General features: G+C 41.3%; 2 protein-coding genes across 3 annotated transcripts in view; both read left to right on the top strand.

Moving 5' to 3' along the window:
* LOC117369946 (collagen alpha-1(XI) chain-like) overlaps positions 1-4,810 on the top strand; it is a 39,952-nt gene extending 35,142 nt beyond the window's left edge. Inside the window, exons 65-66 of the mRNA XM_055221587.1 lie at positions 3,521-3,754; positions 4,047-4,810. Coding sequence (XP_055077562.1) covers positions 3,521-3,754; positions 4,047-4,193 — 381 coding nt within the window. The 3' untranslated portion in view covers positions 4,194-4,810. The remainder of the gene's footprint in view (positions 1-3,520; positions 3,755-4,046) is intronic.
* A 1,690-nt stretch (positions 4,811-6,500) lies between these two features.
* LOC117372984 (noelin-2-like) overlaps positions 6,501-15,747 on the top strand; it is a 65,866-nt gene continuing 56,619 nt past the window's right edge. The window contains exon 1 of one of the 2 annotated variants that reach the window (XM_055221375.1): positions 6,501-6,579. In XM_055221375.1, coding sequence (XP_055077350.1) covers positions 6,520-6,579 — 60 coding nt within the window. In that variant the 5' untranslated portion in view covers positions 6,501-6,519. Of the gene's footprint in view, positions 6,580-15,079; positions 15,363-15,747 lie in introns of those variants that run through there. The other variant, XM_033968845.2, reaches the window with a different exon arrangement.

Below are 15,747 nucleotides of genomic sequence, written 5' to 3'. Positions count from 1 at the left end.
AACACTACATAAGTTAAAATGAATGAAATCTATTGAATATATTAATGCATTTACAAATTTACAAATGAAATTGTGGAAATGATCTGTACAATAAGGCCATAGCATCCAAGAAGATTTTTTTTCTTACTGTATGTGAAATTAAACAGCAGATAATGAAAAAGAAAAAAAGTACATAGTATTAGTGATAATAACAGCAAAGACAAAGATTAGTGGTACAGTGGGTGCTTGACATAGATCTTGAAAAGGCTTGATTGATAATTTATGTCAAACCTGCACACAGATTCAGCACAACCATTGAACCGGCCTGGTCTACACCTTCTTCCTCATCTACATGCTCACATCACTTTCTCCTCCACATACATTTTCATAACCATACTTAAAAAAAAAATCTGAATAAGGTTTAACAGTGTTTTATTTCCTCGGCTTACACAACCCACAAAGGGCTCCCCTGCACTGAAATACACAGAGAATTTAGAGAAAGTAGGTGAGATTGAATTTGTGATATTTTTTCTTGAAAAATATTTTGAATGTTCACTGGAAGAGAGTTATTTTTAGTTACAGTTGAAACCGGAAGTTCACCTACACTATAAAAAGAGACATATGCTTTTTTTCTCACTGTCTGACAGGAAATTAGACAAAACTTTCCCTTTTGTACATCAATTAGGGTTGCCAGAATAATTTCTATTTGCTAAATGCCAGAATAACGAGAGAAATTGAGAGGAAGAATTTTTTGGGAAAAAAATGTCATTACTTTCTTCAAAGTCAGAAGTTTACATACAGTAAGCTTACTATGTGTTTAAACTACTTGAGAAAACCCAGATGATGATCTCATGTGAAGCTTCTGAGGTTTACTGACAACATTTACGTTAATTAGAGACACCTGTTGATGAATTTGAAGGCAGGATGTATTTGAAGGCACACCTGAAACATTTGTGTAACATCAGGGGAAAGCCAAAAGAAATCCGCCAAGATATCAGGAAGAGAACTGTGGACTTGCACAAGTCTGGGTCATTCTTGGGTGCAATTTCCAGATGCCTGAAGGTGCCACATTCATCTGTTCACACAATCGTATATGCAAGTATAAACACCATGGGAATGTCCAGCCATCAGACCACTCAGGAAGGAGACGGGTTCTGTGTTCCAGAGATGAGCGTGCTTTGGTCTGAAATGTGCATATCAACCCAAGAACAAAAGTAAAAGACCTTGTGAAGATGCTGCTGAAGCTGGTCAGAGTGTGTCATTATCCACAGTGAAACAAGTACTGTACCGACATGGTCTGAATGACCACACTGCCAGGAAGAAGCCATTACTCCAAAAGAAACATAAAAAAGACAGATTACAGTCAGCAAATGCACAAAGGGACAGACTTTCATTTTGGAGACATGTCCAGTGGTCTGACGAAACTAAAATTTAACTGTTTGGCCATAATGAGCATTGGTACATTTGGGGCTGCAGGAGGGACTGGTGCACTTCATAAAATAGATGGCATCATGAGGAAAGGACATTAGGAGGAAATACTGAAGCAACATCTCAAGAGATCAGTCAGGAAGTTAAAGGTTGGCCGCAAATGGGTCTTCCAAATGGGCAATGATCCAAAGCATACTGCCTAACTGATTACAAAGTGGCTTAGTGATAATGTAAGCATGTTGCTTTTATCCAATCAGAAGAATCACTGGAGACCAGAGAGTAGAATCACATGAGGTTTATTCCCTAATACATCCAATCTAATACAAGCCAGGCGCGATGCTGTCCCTAGTATGTGCACGGAGATCTCAGGGGCGCTCCCGTGTTGATCTGAGTGCCACGCGCCACATTTAAACATAAATCATGAATATTCAGTAGCTGGGTGTGGACATCTTCTTCTTCCTTCCGGCACTCCTCTACCCTCCAGGTGCCTCGCTGGTGTGACCAAATTTGGAGTTGTTGCTCATCACTCATCCTGTTGATTCACCTCAGCGTTATCTGTAACAGCTTAATCTGAGAGAACATGCTACACAATCTGCTTTCATAGTACGTTCTTTGCTATGCGATAGGGCAAGAATGGAGTGGGTTTGTGCAGTGTTGCGTGCAAGTCCTAAACCTCCTTTAATCTAATCTCTAATATTATGAGCAATGATGTTTACATCCTTCAATAACAAAGTCAACATTTTGCTGTGGCCATCACAAAGCCCTGATCTCAGTCATATTGAAAATTGACTGGCAAACCTTAAAAGGCTTGTGCAAGCAAAGCAGCCTACAAGTTTGGTTCAGTTACACCAGTTCTGTCAGGAGGAATGGACCAAAATTCCTGCTAAGTATTGTGAGAAGGATATACCAAACATTTGACCGGCGTCATACAGTTTAAAGGCAATAGCACCATATACTAAAGACATATATGAAAAGGTATGTCTGACTTTGAAGAAAGTAATGAAAATTGTCTAAAAAAATCCTTCTCTCAAGATTCTGGCATTTAGCAAATAGAAATAATTTAGGTAAGCCTAATTGACCTAAAACAGGAAAAGTCTCATCTGATTTCATGTCAGACAGTGAGAAAAATTAAAAAAGCGTATGTGTCTTTTTAGACAGTGCATGTAAACTTCTGGTTTCAACTGTACTTCTGTGGGGTATTAACTGCTGACACATAACATATTTATTGTTTGTTACCTTTTATTGTTTGGTAAATGTTATATTTGCTGAAAACAACGCATTAACAAGTTTCACTTTAGTTTTTGATGCTCTGGGTTTCCCATCTCTTTGCTCCCTGTGTTAAGTCACTTCCCCTTCAGAGCGCTTTCTCAACACATCAGCATGTATCTTGCTAATGTAACTACTGCACAATCGCAACAGGTTTGTCAAGTTGTAATATACAGTTTTGTATCATGTTTTTGTATATTTATGGACAACTGTTGCGTGGGAGTTTGCATGAGGCTTGTAGGCTGGAATTTAAAATTCCAATTTCTCTTTTCTATTGGGTATCCAGAGACAATAGATCTGACTTATAACCTATAAAACAAACAAACTGACACAAACAAATGACTGATAGTAAAAGAGACATATTTTGAGTATGTGACATATCTTCATGACACCAACACATTTAGCAACTTTTGCATGCAAACAAATGTAAGGTTTCCAAGTAATCTTTTCATCTGTCACTACTCACAAAAACTGGACTTTTTCAACTGTTGTATTGTCAGTAGTTATTTGTATTGTACTGTATTAAATTTCAAATTTCCAAATAACAAAGGTTTGGTCTTTTCCAGATTCATTGCTAATTTATTTGAAGTAAACCCTTTTATTAGATATTTGGCCAAGTTGCTCCACATTATAATGTTTCTAAAGAGTCTGCAAAGATTGGAAACATCTTGTTTGTTTCAATACTCAGATTTACTTTGATCAACCTGCCTGTCTCCCCAACAGCCCTTTAACTAGTTTAATGTTTTTTTCCCCCTCAATACCATAAGTTTTCAAAAATTATTGTTATGCCAAGTCCAGTTGTCCACAGTCTTGTGATCTGTCTCATGTGTCTGGTGTCTGTGTTCAGTTCTCCTACTCGGGCTCTGATGGAACTCCAGTCCATGTGGTGCAGCTCAACTTCCTCAAATTGCTGAGTGCCACAGCCAAACAGAGCTTCACCTACCACTGCCTCAACTCTGCTGCCTGGCTCAACAGTGCCACCCAAAACCACCAGTATGCACTGCGCTTCAGAGGGAGTGATGGAGAGGAGCTCAAACAGGAGAACACGCACTACATTAATGCACTGTATGATGGCTGTCAGGTGAGACCAATATAGGATTACAGTATATCATAACAACAACATGTAAGAGGCATTCGGGGGGGGGGGGATAATTAATGTAGAGCTATCATCAGCAAAAAGCTTCAAAAACAAAACTGCTGCAATCTTTGTGGATGGGTAATAGCACACATGATGAGCTGCCTCCCTTATGGGGACAAAAATTCAGTCACTGTTACAAATCTTTTATGGATTAAACTAGGTTAAGGCAAGGGTTTTGGTAAGTAGTCAGTAAGTTAATGTAATGGAACATGTGTGTGTTTGTGTGTGTGTGCAGAGTCGCTCGGGACAGGAGAGGACACTGCTGGAGCTGGATGCTCCTCACTCTAACTCTCTCCCCATCATCGACGTGGCCGTCTCGGACTTTGGAAATGGGAACCAGAAGTTTGGGTTCCAGGTGGGTCCTGTCTGCTTCAATGGTTAACCTGAGAACATGACTGTAAGGACACAGAGCCATGGACACTTTGTACCAGCAGGGAATGAACTGAATCCTATATTTATAACAGATTTACCTTCAGCAGTGTTGTTTTTGCCACATAAATACATGACAGCAGTGATGTCGTGTTGTACATATGAGATATACTGTTGATATGGAGGTGCTCCCAGTACAGCTTTGGTTCCACCAAGCAGCCTGGTACGAGTCAGTTTAGTGCAGCTGCCTCATGCAGTGTCCCAGATTCTCCAGGCCTCCAGGGGGAGCACAGAGCCACGGGCCATCTGTATGCTTCTTCAAGCACAAAGAAAACACTGTTCAATCCAAAACTTCCCTCACACAAAGCTCACACTAACTGCCTTTTGCCCAGAAGAACATGAAAGGCACACGCAGGTGGCCTCTGTCCAAAACTAGTGCAGCTAGAGTTTAGAGGGTCCATCTAAACTCCAGCCTCTGACCTCAATATAAACGATTTCACCTCTGCTGTTTTGCTCATACACACACTAAAGACTAAACCCATGTATGTGACATTTTAATAGCATTATCTACTGTTTCTGGTCATTTTTTGGCAACGTTAGTGCAAACTAGGTAAATTTGCAGCTTTCTGGGAAAAAAAAAACAACAACTAAATCTAAGTTTGTGCTGCCTCCAGTGGCCACTGCAATTTGCAGTAGTTTGTGACAACACAAAAGACTGCCCCGATTACAGCCAGGTCTTTCTGATTACAAACACCTGGCTGTAGGGGCGGAGTTTTAAGTGCTGATACCTGTTAGATCAATCACACTGTTCCTCATATGTTCAAACCTTGCCCCTCCTCACCCCTCACTCTCCTTTAGTCCGCTAGGTACTGCGCATTTTAGCAGCCCTATTTGAAATGTGGTTGTGGGTTTTAAATTTAGAAACTGTCTGCTGCTGTCGAGTGTGCACACATCAGACCAGCTGCATTGAACCACACTGCACAAATGAAATCACTAATCATAGAATTAAATGACCAGGAATCATAATACTGTATTTTGTTTAGTTATTTAATATTTTATTTTATTGTTATTTCTACGCGATTCCTTTTATGCAGTGTGCTTGTACCAGTCCTCTTGGTGCAAACAAGGCCTAAGGGGTTACATGCAATAAACCATTTCTCAATATTTGATGGAAAAGTACTGTCTCAAGTCAAACCTCATGTTGTTGATTGTTCTAATGTATAATATATTGTTGACGGTGCTATGAGTGGCTCCACTGGGAGTGCAATCTTTGTAAAGGGGATCTGGGACATTGCCTATTCAATTGTGAAGCCTTGTTTTGTATTTTATAACTCTATACAGCAGACTGTAACTGTAATTAATTCTTTGTGTTCATGTTTTTTTTATTGAAGGTGAATGTTATTTTAATAAAAGTACATGATTTACATTTAGATTGAAGCTGTTTTTTTCTTATATGTAGGGCATTTTCGATGGTGCTTTATTCATAAGTTAATAATAATTTGTCTTGTTACATATCATATGCATGGAATGTGTTTATTTATTTTAATAACTTTGAAATATGGAACAAGTTAAGTTTGGATCTGGTGTAGACCTTCTTTGCCTGTCTTCAAGGAGATTCTATTGCAGCTCTTCTGGGGCGATCCTGAGTCGTTCGCAGGCCAGCCGAGAGCATGTCCTGGGTCTTCCTTAGGGCCTCCTCCAGGTTGGACATGCTGTACTCCGAGCTCCTCCTGTGTGACTGGGCTTGTTTGCTTGTTTATTTGTGTGGCAAAAAAAAAAAAAAAAAAAGATTTCCTCACAAAAGCATTTTATTTATAACTGTTGAAATATGGTGATGCTTAAAACTGAGGTATGTCCCTAAATTTTGTATTGGTATATTTTTTTTGGATGTATATACATATGTGTATCATATAATTAACTGTGATTGACTGATTCTTCTGACTGTCTCTCCTCTTTCCAAAGGAATTCCTTGTCATTGCAGACCTAACTATCAGCCAGATGATATTTAACATACATTTCCATATATGCTGTGATTCAGTGAGTATCCGAATAATTGTATAGAATGATTAAAAATGTCTTTGCACAGTGCATCTCTGCTCTCATGTACTAGTGCGTGGAAACCCTCCTCTCAGTAGATCGTTAAAAGTTTGATGAGCAGTTTGAACACAGCTCATTTACCTTGGCACCGTGAAACATTGAGCTCCTGAAATATGCACGAGGTGGTGTGTAAACCGTAAAAGACCTGTCATGATAACCAAGGAGGAGGGTAGAAGAGAAAAGGGAGCGTTCTGAGTCTCCGATTCAGTCAGCTCCACATCGAGGTCCAGGTGTTCTCAAGGATGTTCTCCAGGATGCTCCTTCAGGTTCTTCTTGTGGAGGCCACCTTCAAACTCTGTCAGGTAAGGTTTTTTGCATAGAGTTCTCCAGAGATGACAGTTATATTTACTTTGTTCCATTTACTTGAGAAATTGTGTTTTTCAAACTGCATACTTTTAATCCTTCTCAAGTAATAAGGGTAACAGTACTCTTACTTGAGTAAAAGTTGTGGTTACTCTTCCCTCCGTGAATACGTCTACAATGACAAAAGCTTTATGTTGACAATATGAAATGATTTGTTTCTTGCACCGCTCTTTCAGATATGATTTAGTTCGGCTCATTTTTGTGTCTATCCTCCTAAAATACCAGATTTTGTCCTTCCAATTACATTAACCTCAAAATATAAATCAGATGTTACACCCAGACCATTACTTTTAGTAGTTTTTCCAAATACGTTTTACTCTTACTTGAGTAATTTCTTGGACCACTACTTTGTACTACTCCTACTCTACTCTTACTTGAGTAAAATGTTTGGATACTCTACCTCTCGAGCTCTTTCACACTCGTGTCAGGGGCGTTGAGTTTACATGCAAAGTCTATAGTGGATGTGCTTCTAGGCCATCCATTTATGCGCCGCATTTTTATGCGTCAGCACGGCATGAAGAAAATGCTGAAAATGTTGAACTTTTGGTGTTTGACACTCCACTTCAACCAATCAGAGACTATGCTCCAAAGACGTAGTGACGTCATTATTCGGAAGAAGGAGAAGAAAGAGAAAGACCCAGTAGCCACAAACACCACAACAAAATGAATGAAGGATAGTCAAGTTGCCGCTTGTCTGAGCTCAGAACTGTACGACGTGATAAAAATCAAACACCTCTTAATTATACCATGGACCCAGACACACCGCCACTCAGCCCATCACCTTTGTTGATGGGTTTTATGTAATAAATACACTAAAGCCACTCTCTCAACCTGATCTGCCATCTTTCACAAAGAGACAAAACATCCTAAGTCAATCGCAAACCACAATGAACACACGTCAAGTATTTTTCAACGTGATTTTGACGTCGCGGTTTGAATACAGCATTATAGAATTTCTGTTTGAGTTACAATTATTTTAATTCAGATTAAATTATTTTGAGATTTGAGAATTTTGGATTATAAATATATTGACCTTTTTTGGTCAAAATGCTTGAATTAATTGAAGATATTTCTGACCTCTGGGGTTGTCTAAGCAAAACAGCGCAGTGAGAATTTTCTTGTTTTGCATGCAACTTTTTACTCGATAAGTAGATCATTTTGGAATACATTAATGTTTCACAATATATTTACTGCACCGCTGCTCTTAGAGCGAATGCTCTTTTACGCCGACCTGACTAGTGGCAGTGCAAAAACGACCTAAGACACAGCCAAGGCCTCCAGAACTCTAACAACGCCAGAGAAAAGTACCACATGCAGGAGCACTTAGCACTTAAGTGAGCTATCTGTGAGCATTTCAGAGATTATGAGTTTCTTTTGTGGTTTATACAGACAATAACCGGCTCACTTAGTGTTGAAAACATCAAAATTTGATGCATCTGGTCCGTATTGTGTAGCTCAATTAGCAGATTTCAATTTTACCATAAAAAACAGAGCAGGCAAACCAAATGTAGGTGCAGATAGATTATCCAGAATGCCTATTGACTTTGAGGACTCTATGAGTCACTGTACACAGTCAGTAAAAATGCTGTGACAGCCACACAGCAGGACACCTAGTGCAGCAAACAGAGCGGGCTCATATGTTCAGTGCTGTTTCTTTTCATGTTCTCCAGCAACAGGCAGGAGCCGAGAGATTTTTGGAAACTATTCAGCCACTACCAAGCGAGGAGAAAGCAGAAAGTCCCTGTAATAAGTCCAAAACAAAACAGGAAAACTATTGCACATGAACTGAAAAATGGGAGCTCTGAGTTTAAGGCATTGGTCAGAGAGTGGAGCCAGCTTCAAATCATGGAGGATGGGACTTTGTTCAGAAATTCTTTACACAAACAAATGGGTCAGTAGGTCTCAGAAAGAGCACCGTATCTTATTAGAGGTTGGTTCTTTTAGCCCCAAATGCAAAGTCACATTGAGCATTTTGTTATGAAGGTTTTTAGTGTTTAAAGAAAGGACAAATAAATAGACAAATGCCCCTTTGCAAAGCATTGAAAGTACTTTCCCCATTTCATCTAGTGTAAATAGACTTTCTGTACCTTGAGCAGTGTAAAGATGGTTGTGAGTGTATTGTTGTGGTGATGGGCCATTTGCTCAGGCATATGCTATAAATAACTAATCGGCAAAGACTGTGGTACTGACAGTTTAATGACTTTTGCCTTAGAATTGGCTTTCCAGAAAAACTCTCCCTCTCTCTCCTTTTGTGCACTGAAATGAGTATTTGTAATGTGTGTTCACCTGCTTTGGGGTCGCAGATGGAAAATAACAGTAGCTAAATCTGGTATGAATCACATTTCCTTTTGTACATTGTGAATTTGTACATGGTCCCTGACAAAAAAGAAAAAAATTAGAAAGATGAGTTGTACAGTATAAGTCAGTGAGCCCACCCTCTCTCTCACCAGCTCCCTCTCTTCTTTTTCTCTCCCTCACTCCTCTCTTCTCTGTCTTTCTCCCCCTCTCCCTCTCTCTTTCTCTCTATGATAAGTAGTTCTGCATAAGTGGCGGATCCTCCTTTCCATTCTCTCCATCTCTGTCTCCGTCTCTTCCCTCTCATGATGAGTTGTAACAGCAGTTTCCTCTTAGGGCTGAACACGATAATGAGATATTAGTTAGGAAATCAAAAATGAAACAGAAACAGACAAGTAAATCAATCATGAGAAAACAAGCAAATGGATAACTCTCCCAGAACATCCTCTGTCCTGTCTCCCTACTTCTTTATTTCACTCCCACTCTTTCTCTCTTCTCTTCTTCTCCTTCTCCCTCTCTGCATTGGTACTCTAAAGTGGTAACGTCTCTCTCTTTCTCTCTCCCTTCTTTCTCTCTCTTACCTTCTCCATCTCTTCTTTCTTCCTCTCTCTGTGGGGAGTTGTGCAGTATATTTGTAGCGTCCCTCTCTCTTCTTTCATTTCTCACTCTCGTACATTCTCTCCTTTATTTTCTTTCTTGCTCCCTCTCTGTGGTGAGTTGTACAGTATGACTGGTAGTGTCTCTCTCTCTCTCTCTCTCCCCCCTCTCTTCTCCTCCACTCCCTCCCCTCCTCCTTTCTCTCTCTCTATGGTGAGTTGCATAATATAAGTGGCAGTCTCCCAGTCCCTCTCTTCCCCCTCTCCCTCTTTCTCTCTCCCTCCCTGTGGTGAGTTGTACAGTATAATGGTAGCATCTCTCTCTCCCTCTCTCTTTTCTTTCGCTCTCTTTCTCTCTCTGTGGTGAGTTGTACACTAAAGTGGTGGCTGGTGAAATATTTATAGCGGGTGTCTGGCTTCGAGGCGAGTGATGAAAAAAACATGCGAGTCCCACAGAACAACAGCTCCAGAGTGTTCTGCTCAAGAGCACAAAGGCACGGCAAACACTCACAACTGGAGATAAGAGAGGAGAGAGAGAGGGACAGAGGAGAGGAGAGAGGAGAGAGGGAAGAGCGAGACACAGAGGAAAGAGACGATATAGAGGGACGAAGAAAGGGGGACAGAGAAGAGGCAGAGGAGAGGATAGAGAGGGATGGAAGATAGATGAGAGAGAGACACACAGGAGAAGGGGGTGGAGGAGAGTGACAGAGGAGAAGAGAGGGAAGAGATGAGAGAGAGGAAAAGAAAGAGAAGGACAGAGGAAATAGAGGGATGAAGGAGATAGGAGAAAGGGGGACAGAGGATTGAAGGGTGAAGAGAGGGATGAGGAGAGGGGGTGGAAGAGAATAGAGAGGAAAGAGAGGAGAGGGGAGAGAGGGACTGAGAAGGTGTGAAAGAGAATGAGGAGAGGAGAAAGGGGGGCAGAGAAGAGGATGGAGAGGGATGGAAGATAGATGAAAGAGAGACACAGGAGAGGAGGGAGGAGAGGGGGGTGGAGGAGAGTGACAGAGGAGAAGAGAGGGGGGAGACAGGAGAAGAGAAGGGAGAGATGACAGACAGAAGAAAAAGGGAAGGACAGAGGAAATAAAGGGATGAAGGAGCGAGGAGAAAGGGGGACAGAGGATTGAAGAGTGAAGAGAGGGATGAGGAGAGGGGGTGGAGAGAATAGAGAGGAAAGAGAGGAGAGAGGGACTGAAGAAGTGTGAAAGAGAATGATGAGATGGCGAAACTGGATAGAGGGGAGAGAGGGTATAAACAGACGAAGGTTGGAGAGAGAGAGACAGAAGAAGAAAGAGGAGAGAGGAAAGAACGGGAGAGAGGGGAGAAAGGGTGCAACAGAGGAGAGAAGAGATGAAATGGGGAAGGGGGGTGGGAGAGCAGACAGGGACAAAGGAGAGAGGGACAGTGGGGAGGAGGGAAGAGACAGAGGAGAAGGGTGAGAGAGGCTCTGAGGAGCAGAGAGAGAGGGACATAGGGGAGGAAAGGTGAGAAAAAAGGAGAGAAAGAGAGGAGAGAGACAGGGGATGAAGGTGAAATATAGAGAAGAGGAGATGAGAGGATAGGGGGATAGAGAGGTTGAGGAATAAAGAGAAAAGGAGAAGGGAGAGGGGAATGAAAGAGAGAGACACAGAAGAGAGAGATGGGGAGGAGAGGAAATGGCGGGGGAAAGAGGGGTGGAAGAGAAAGGAGAAATGGGGATGAAAGAGAAAAGGAGGGGGGATGAAGGAGAGAGGAAAAGACATATAAAAGAAAGACGCAGGAGGAGGAGAGGAGATGGTGGGGTAAGAGGCGGATAGAAGAGAAAGGGAGGGGAAAGAGGAGGATGGAAGAGAGAAGGGAGAGGCGCACGAGAGGAGAGAGACATGGACAAGAGCAATAAGGAGGAGAGGAGGGAGCAGAGGGAGGAGGAGAGGAGATGATGGGGAAAGAGAGAAGAAAGAGGGACATAAAGCTTGTTTTCACAGGCCTGTATGATATGCCTTGTGACCACATGAGGGCACTGATGCTTCACTTTCACACATGCACAGTGCTTTACACTTACACGTTACATTTAATCAGAGACTGTGCTCTGCTCTGAGCCACAGTATTTACTGTGAACAACAGCCTATGCCTGCTGCCCACACATGGCCGTGCGGGATTACACACACAATATAGTACAAGAACAAAGTGTTGTGTGTGAAAACTACTCTTAGAAGTACTACTTCTTGTTAAGGTTAAAGGTGAGTAAATGTATGCTGATTTACCACGTCTCTATAAATGACCTGAGTTACATATTCTGTAGGAAAGTTATGCAGACACATTCAGTGTACAATCATTATCATTTTCAAATGTATTAAAAGGAACTGCATGTAGCCTGCACTCAGTTTTTAAAAAGGTATTGCAATCACAACTAAACCTGGGTTGACAGTGTTTTAGGCCCAGGACACACTGCACACACATTTTGTTTTGGATGTGTATTTTTTAGATTCATTAAAAGTGAATGAGGACATATGGAACAGCACGTCCTGCGCATGGAGAAAAAGTAATCAAAAAATAGAATACAACCTATTTTTGAGTATCCCCATCGACATACATAGAAAACTTGCATTTGTTATTTTTGTGCACTTGCCATCACAACTTGTTCCTGTTATGTATCATTTAAAGGAGCCCAGTTTCAGAAATACTGTTAAAATTGTGCTTTCAAACGTACTTTTGAAATCCTCACATTTTCTAGAGGCAGCCTGCACAGATGGTAAATACAAGGCTGGTTATTTTCACTGTAGACCTGTTACAAGTGGTTGTGTGTGCACAGTCAAGTTTGATCGGCTTTCTCTTGAGAACCACAGAGCCGTATGTCCTGCTTGAGCTGCTGGTGTGGCCGTCCTTGCGTAGACGCACAGCTGTGGTTTTGCAAGCTTATGCATGTAAAGGTAAATGTGTGCAGTGTGTTTAGGGCCTTGATAGAGGGCACATATTTATAAAATGTATAATGCACATAATACATGTGTCAAACTCAAGGCCCACGGGCCAAATGTGGCCCTCCACATCATTTTATGTGGCCCTCGACAGGGTAACTTAAAAGGTATGATCGTCTTAAAATGTCATTTAGGAGATATGCAGCTAAACAGCCATATTTTAACATCAAGGCAAATACATATTTAATATTTGTAATTTGAATAAGTAATAAATACAGAAACAGTTAATTAAAAAGTTTAAAAAGTAGTTTATTTATTTTTATTTTTTTAGATTTATTTTACATCTGGCCCTTTGAGGGCAGCCATTTTGCTGATGTGGCCCTCGGTGAAAATGTGTTTGACACCCCTGCTTTAAAGCTACCATCTGTAAGTTGATTAGATTTTTTTTATCAGTAGATGGCAGATGTGAAACCTCTTCTCCCCTCTCCCCTCACCTGGCCCCTCCCCTCACTTGGCCTTTATTCAGACTCACCTGTGCTCTCTGGTCTTCTTCTGTTGGGCCAAAGCTGGCACATTATGAGACAGCAGTGACATGGATAGCATCTAGTGGTGTAACTTATATAAGAATACAACAGGAGTGGATGGGCCATCTAATTACAAATTCCAGCCTGTGTGTTTCATGTTAAGTGACAGTAGAGTGCTTCACTGTGGGATTGAAGCTGGAGTGTTTGGGGCGCTACATAAGCTCATTATCTCCAGTGACATGAAGGCTGCCACAGCTGCCCTGGGGCAGACTGACATCCTTCAGTATGAGGCACTGTTAGCTTTGTGTTCACAACAGCCATGCTGCTATGTCCCTCCACACTGCTTCATTCAGTACATTTGCAACCAGAGAGTCTAAGCTATTTAAACCACATGTTTGCAGTGAAACTGAAAGATGGCTGTTAAACAGGGACATGTTTATAAAACATAAAATACATTAATACAAAATAAAGAGTCAAAAGTATCCAACTAATATAACTGTTATATTCTTTGTTGTATACAATAGAGAGCATGCATCCTTTCTGTAAGTGTTTGTGTATTCTTTAACTTCTGTTGAGCCATACATGGAGGAGAGAGAGGCAGAGGAGAGAGAGAGGACAGAGAAGGAGCCAAGTGAGTGAGTGTGAGAGAGGAGAGATAGGAGTCGAGTGAAGAGAGGGTAAAAGAGAGGCGAGAGAGAGAGTGAGAGAAGGAGCAGAGCGAAGAGAAAGTGAGTGAGAGAGAGGAGAGAGAGTAGAAGCAGAGTGAGCAGGGAGCATGAGAGAGATAGCAGAAGAGGGAGGAGGGGTGCTGGTGTGTGGATAAATGAAGGCAGCAGCAACACGGCAACGCACACGGCAACGGGAAAACCATCCAGACTCACCATGGATGCACATACGCTCCGATTCAGGATTTAACCAGGGACCTACACATACATACAAACATTTACTACACTACCAACCAGCGCAAGTGGATTACACAACCAACAAAGACTCGGAATGACATGACAACTGGCCGCTTCAGAGATCCAAGGAGACAGCACCTACGGATGGAATTACATGCGGAGGAACAGGGAGCTCAATTTACAGCCACCAAGCCTGTTTTTTATAGGGCAAAAAAATCAATACGTGAATGCTATTTTTGCCCAAGAAAAATGAGCTGGTCCAAACGCTCCATCCGTGAGGAAAAGTGACTTGGGCGCATTTGTCTTGTGCTAAATTGGATTCACACATTGTACCCGCTGGTGTTCGGAAAACTGGGACAAGACCGGAGAGGTGGTGTCTAGACGTCTGAACATGTCCCCTGGAATTTTTTGACAGAAAGCTGGATTGATATAGAGGTAAAAAGTCAACAAGAAAGCAAGGAAATTTTTGGAAAAACAATAAACGCCGTGGACAGATTTTGAATTTGAAAGGAGAATTTGACTCCAGTTCATGTCTATATCCTTCTTGTTCATAAATTTGTTCAAACATTAGTGTGGAGTGATTTAGTATTGCCATCTGTAAACTACAACTCAAGGTATATAAGGATAAGGCTTATACGAACTGCATTGAAGGATTACTGTAAGTGACACTTCAACTATAAAATCAAAGGAATTTTTCAACTTAAAAACTGGAAAGACTGGATTATTTTTGGACATCCTTGCCTTAGTGCACCCAACTAGACTTAAAACAGTAGGTTTGTAAAAGTGACACAAAAAGTTGGATGAGAACTACAGCGCAGAAAAAACATTTAAGGACTATTCAGATGAAAAAAAACACAACAAAATTTTATCTGAATTAAAAAATTTGGTGGACTGGATTATTTTTGGGCATCCCTGCCGTGGACCCTATCTGTTTTTTCTCTATCTTCTCCATCTCCCAGCGTAGAATTTGTGTAGAGGCTTATCAAAGTTGCATGAAAAACAGAATTTTGGTGAGGAATAAACAAGTTGGAAAGACTACATTGATGGACAATATTCAATAGTAAAAACACCAAACTTTGTCATTTTAAAACCAAAAGGACTTTTTGGACAGCCCTGCCACGTACCCTCCCTTGTTATCTCTCAAAGACCTCGTCCTGACATACGTTAAGACTGTATAAAAGTTGGATGAGAAATATATTTTTTGATAAAACTTCTTTGCAGGACAAGCGGAATCTTTCTGTTTTAAATTCCGACTGGATTATATTTTGGACATGTCTTTGCCTCGCCCCGTCCTTGGTTTCCTCTAGCGGCTCGTCTCCTCATAGCCTTACACAACTGTAGTTTGTATAGAGGTTTAACAGAAGTGGGTAAGGATGAGCGTGCCCATGTTGAAGATTGGGGCGGTGCTCAGTACTATGGCTATGGTGACCAACTGGATGTCCCAGACGCTGCCCTCCCTCGTGGGGCTCAACGGCACAATGCCAGAGGGTACCGCCGAGAGATTCGTCAGCGTGAGTCCATCTTTCTCATGTAGAAGTTGTTGTGGGTAACGATGGAAGCAAATATGTATTGATATTTTTAATCTGATGCCCTCAACATTCCCTGGGAACGTGATGTAACTGGAGGCTCTGCTCTGTCTGAAGCTCTGTTACTTAAATTGAACTTTAATCTGAGCTTTGTTTTAACACAATCTGACCATAAAGAACTAATTAACTTAGAATTACAACAGGTGAGCTGATTTGTGCTGCCAAACAAGTTTCTCTCAAATAACATTAGTCACAAACAGTTTTTCAGGTACCACCATCAGGTTTCACCTTTTTGTTGAAAATAAAACACCTGAACAGCACCATGAACGCGCAAGTTGATCATAGGCTCCTCAAAACGTGTTGATTACAT

Source organism: Periophthalmus magnuspinnatus, chromosome 1 (genome assembly GCF_009829125.3).
Source record: "Periophthalmus magnuspinnatus isolate fPerMag1 chromosome 1, fPerMag1.2.pri, whole genome shotgun sequence".
Classification (NCBI taxonomy): domain Eukaryota; kingdom Metazoa; phylum Chordata; class Actinopteri; order Gobiiformes; family Gobiidae; genus Periophthalmus; species Periophthalmus magnuspinnatus.
The sequence above is the reverse complement of the archived record's forward strand: the minus strand, read 5'-3'. Positions and strand labels throughout refer to the sequence as shown.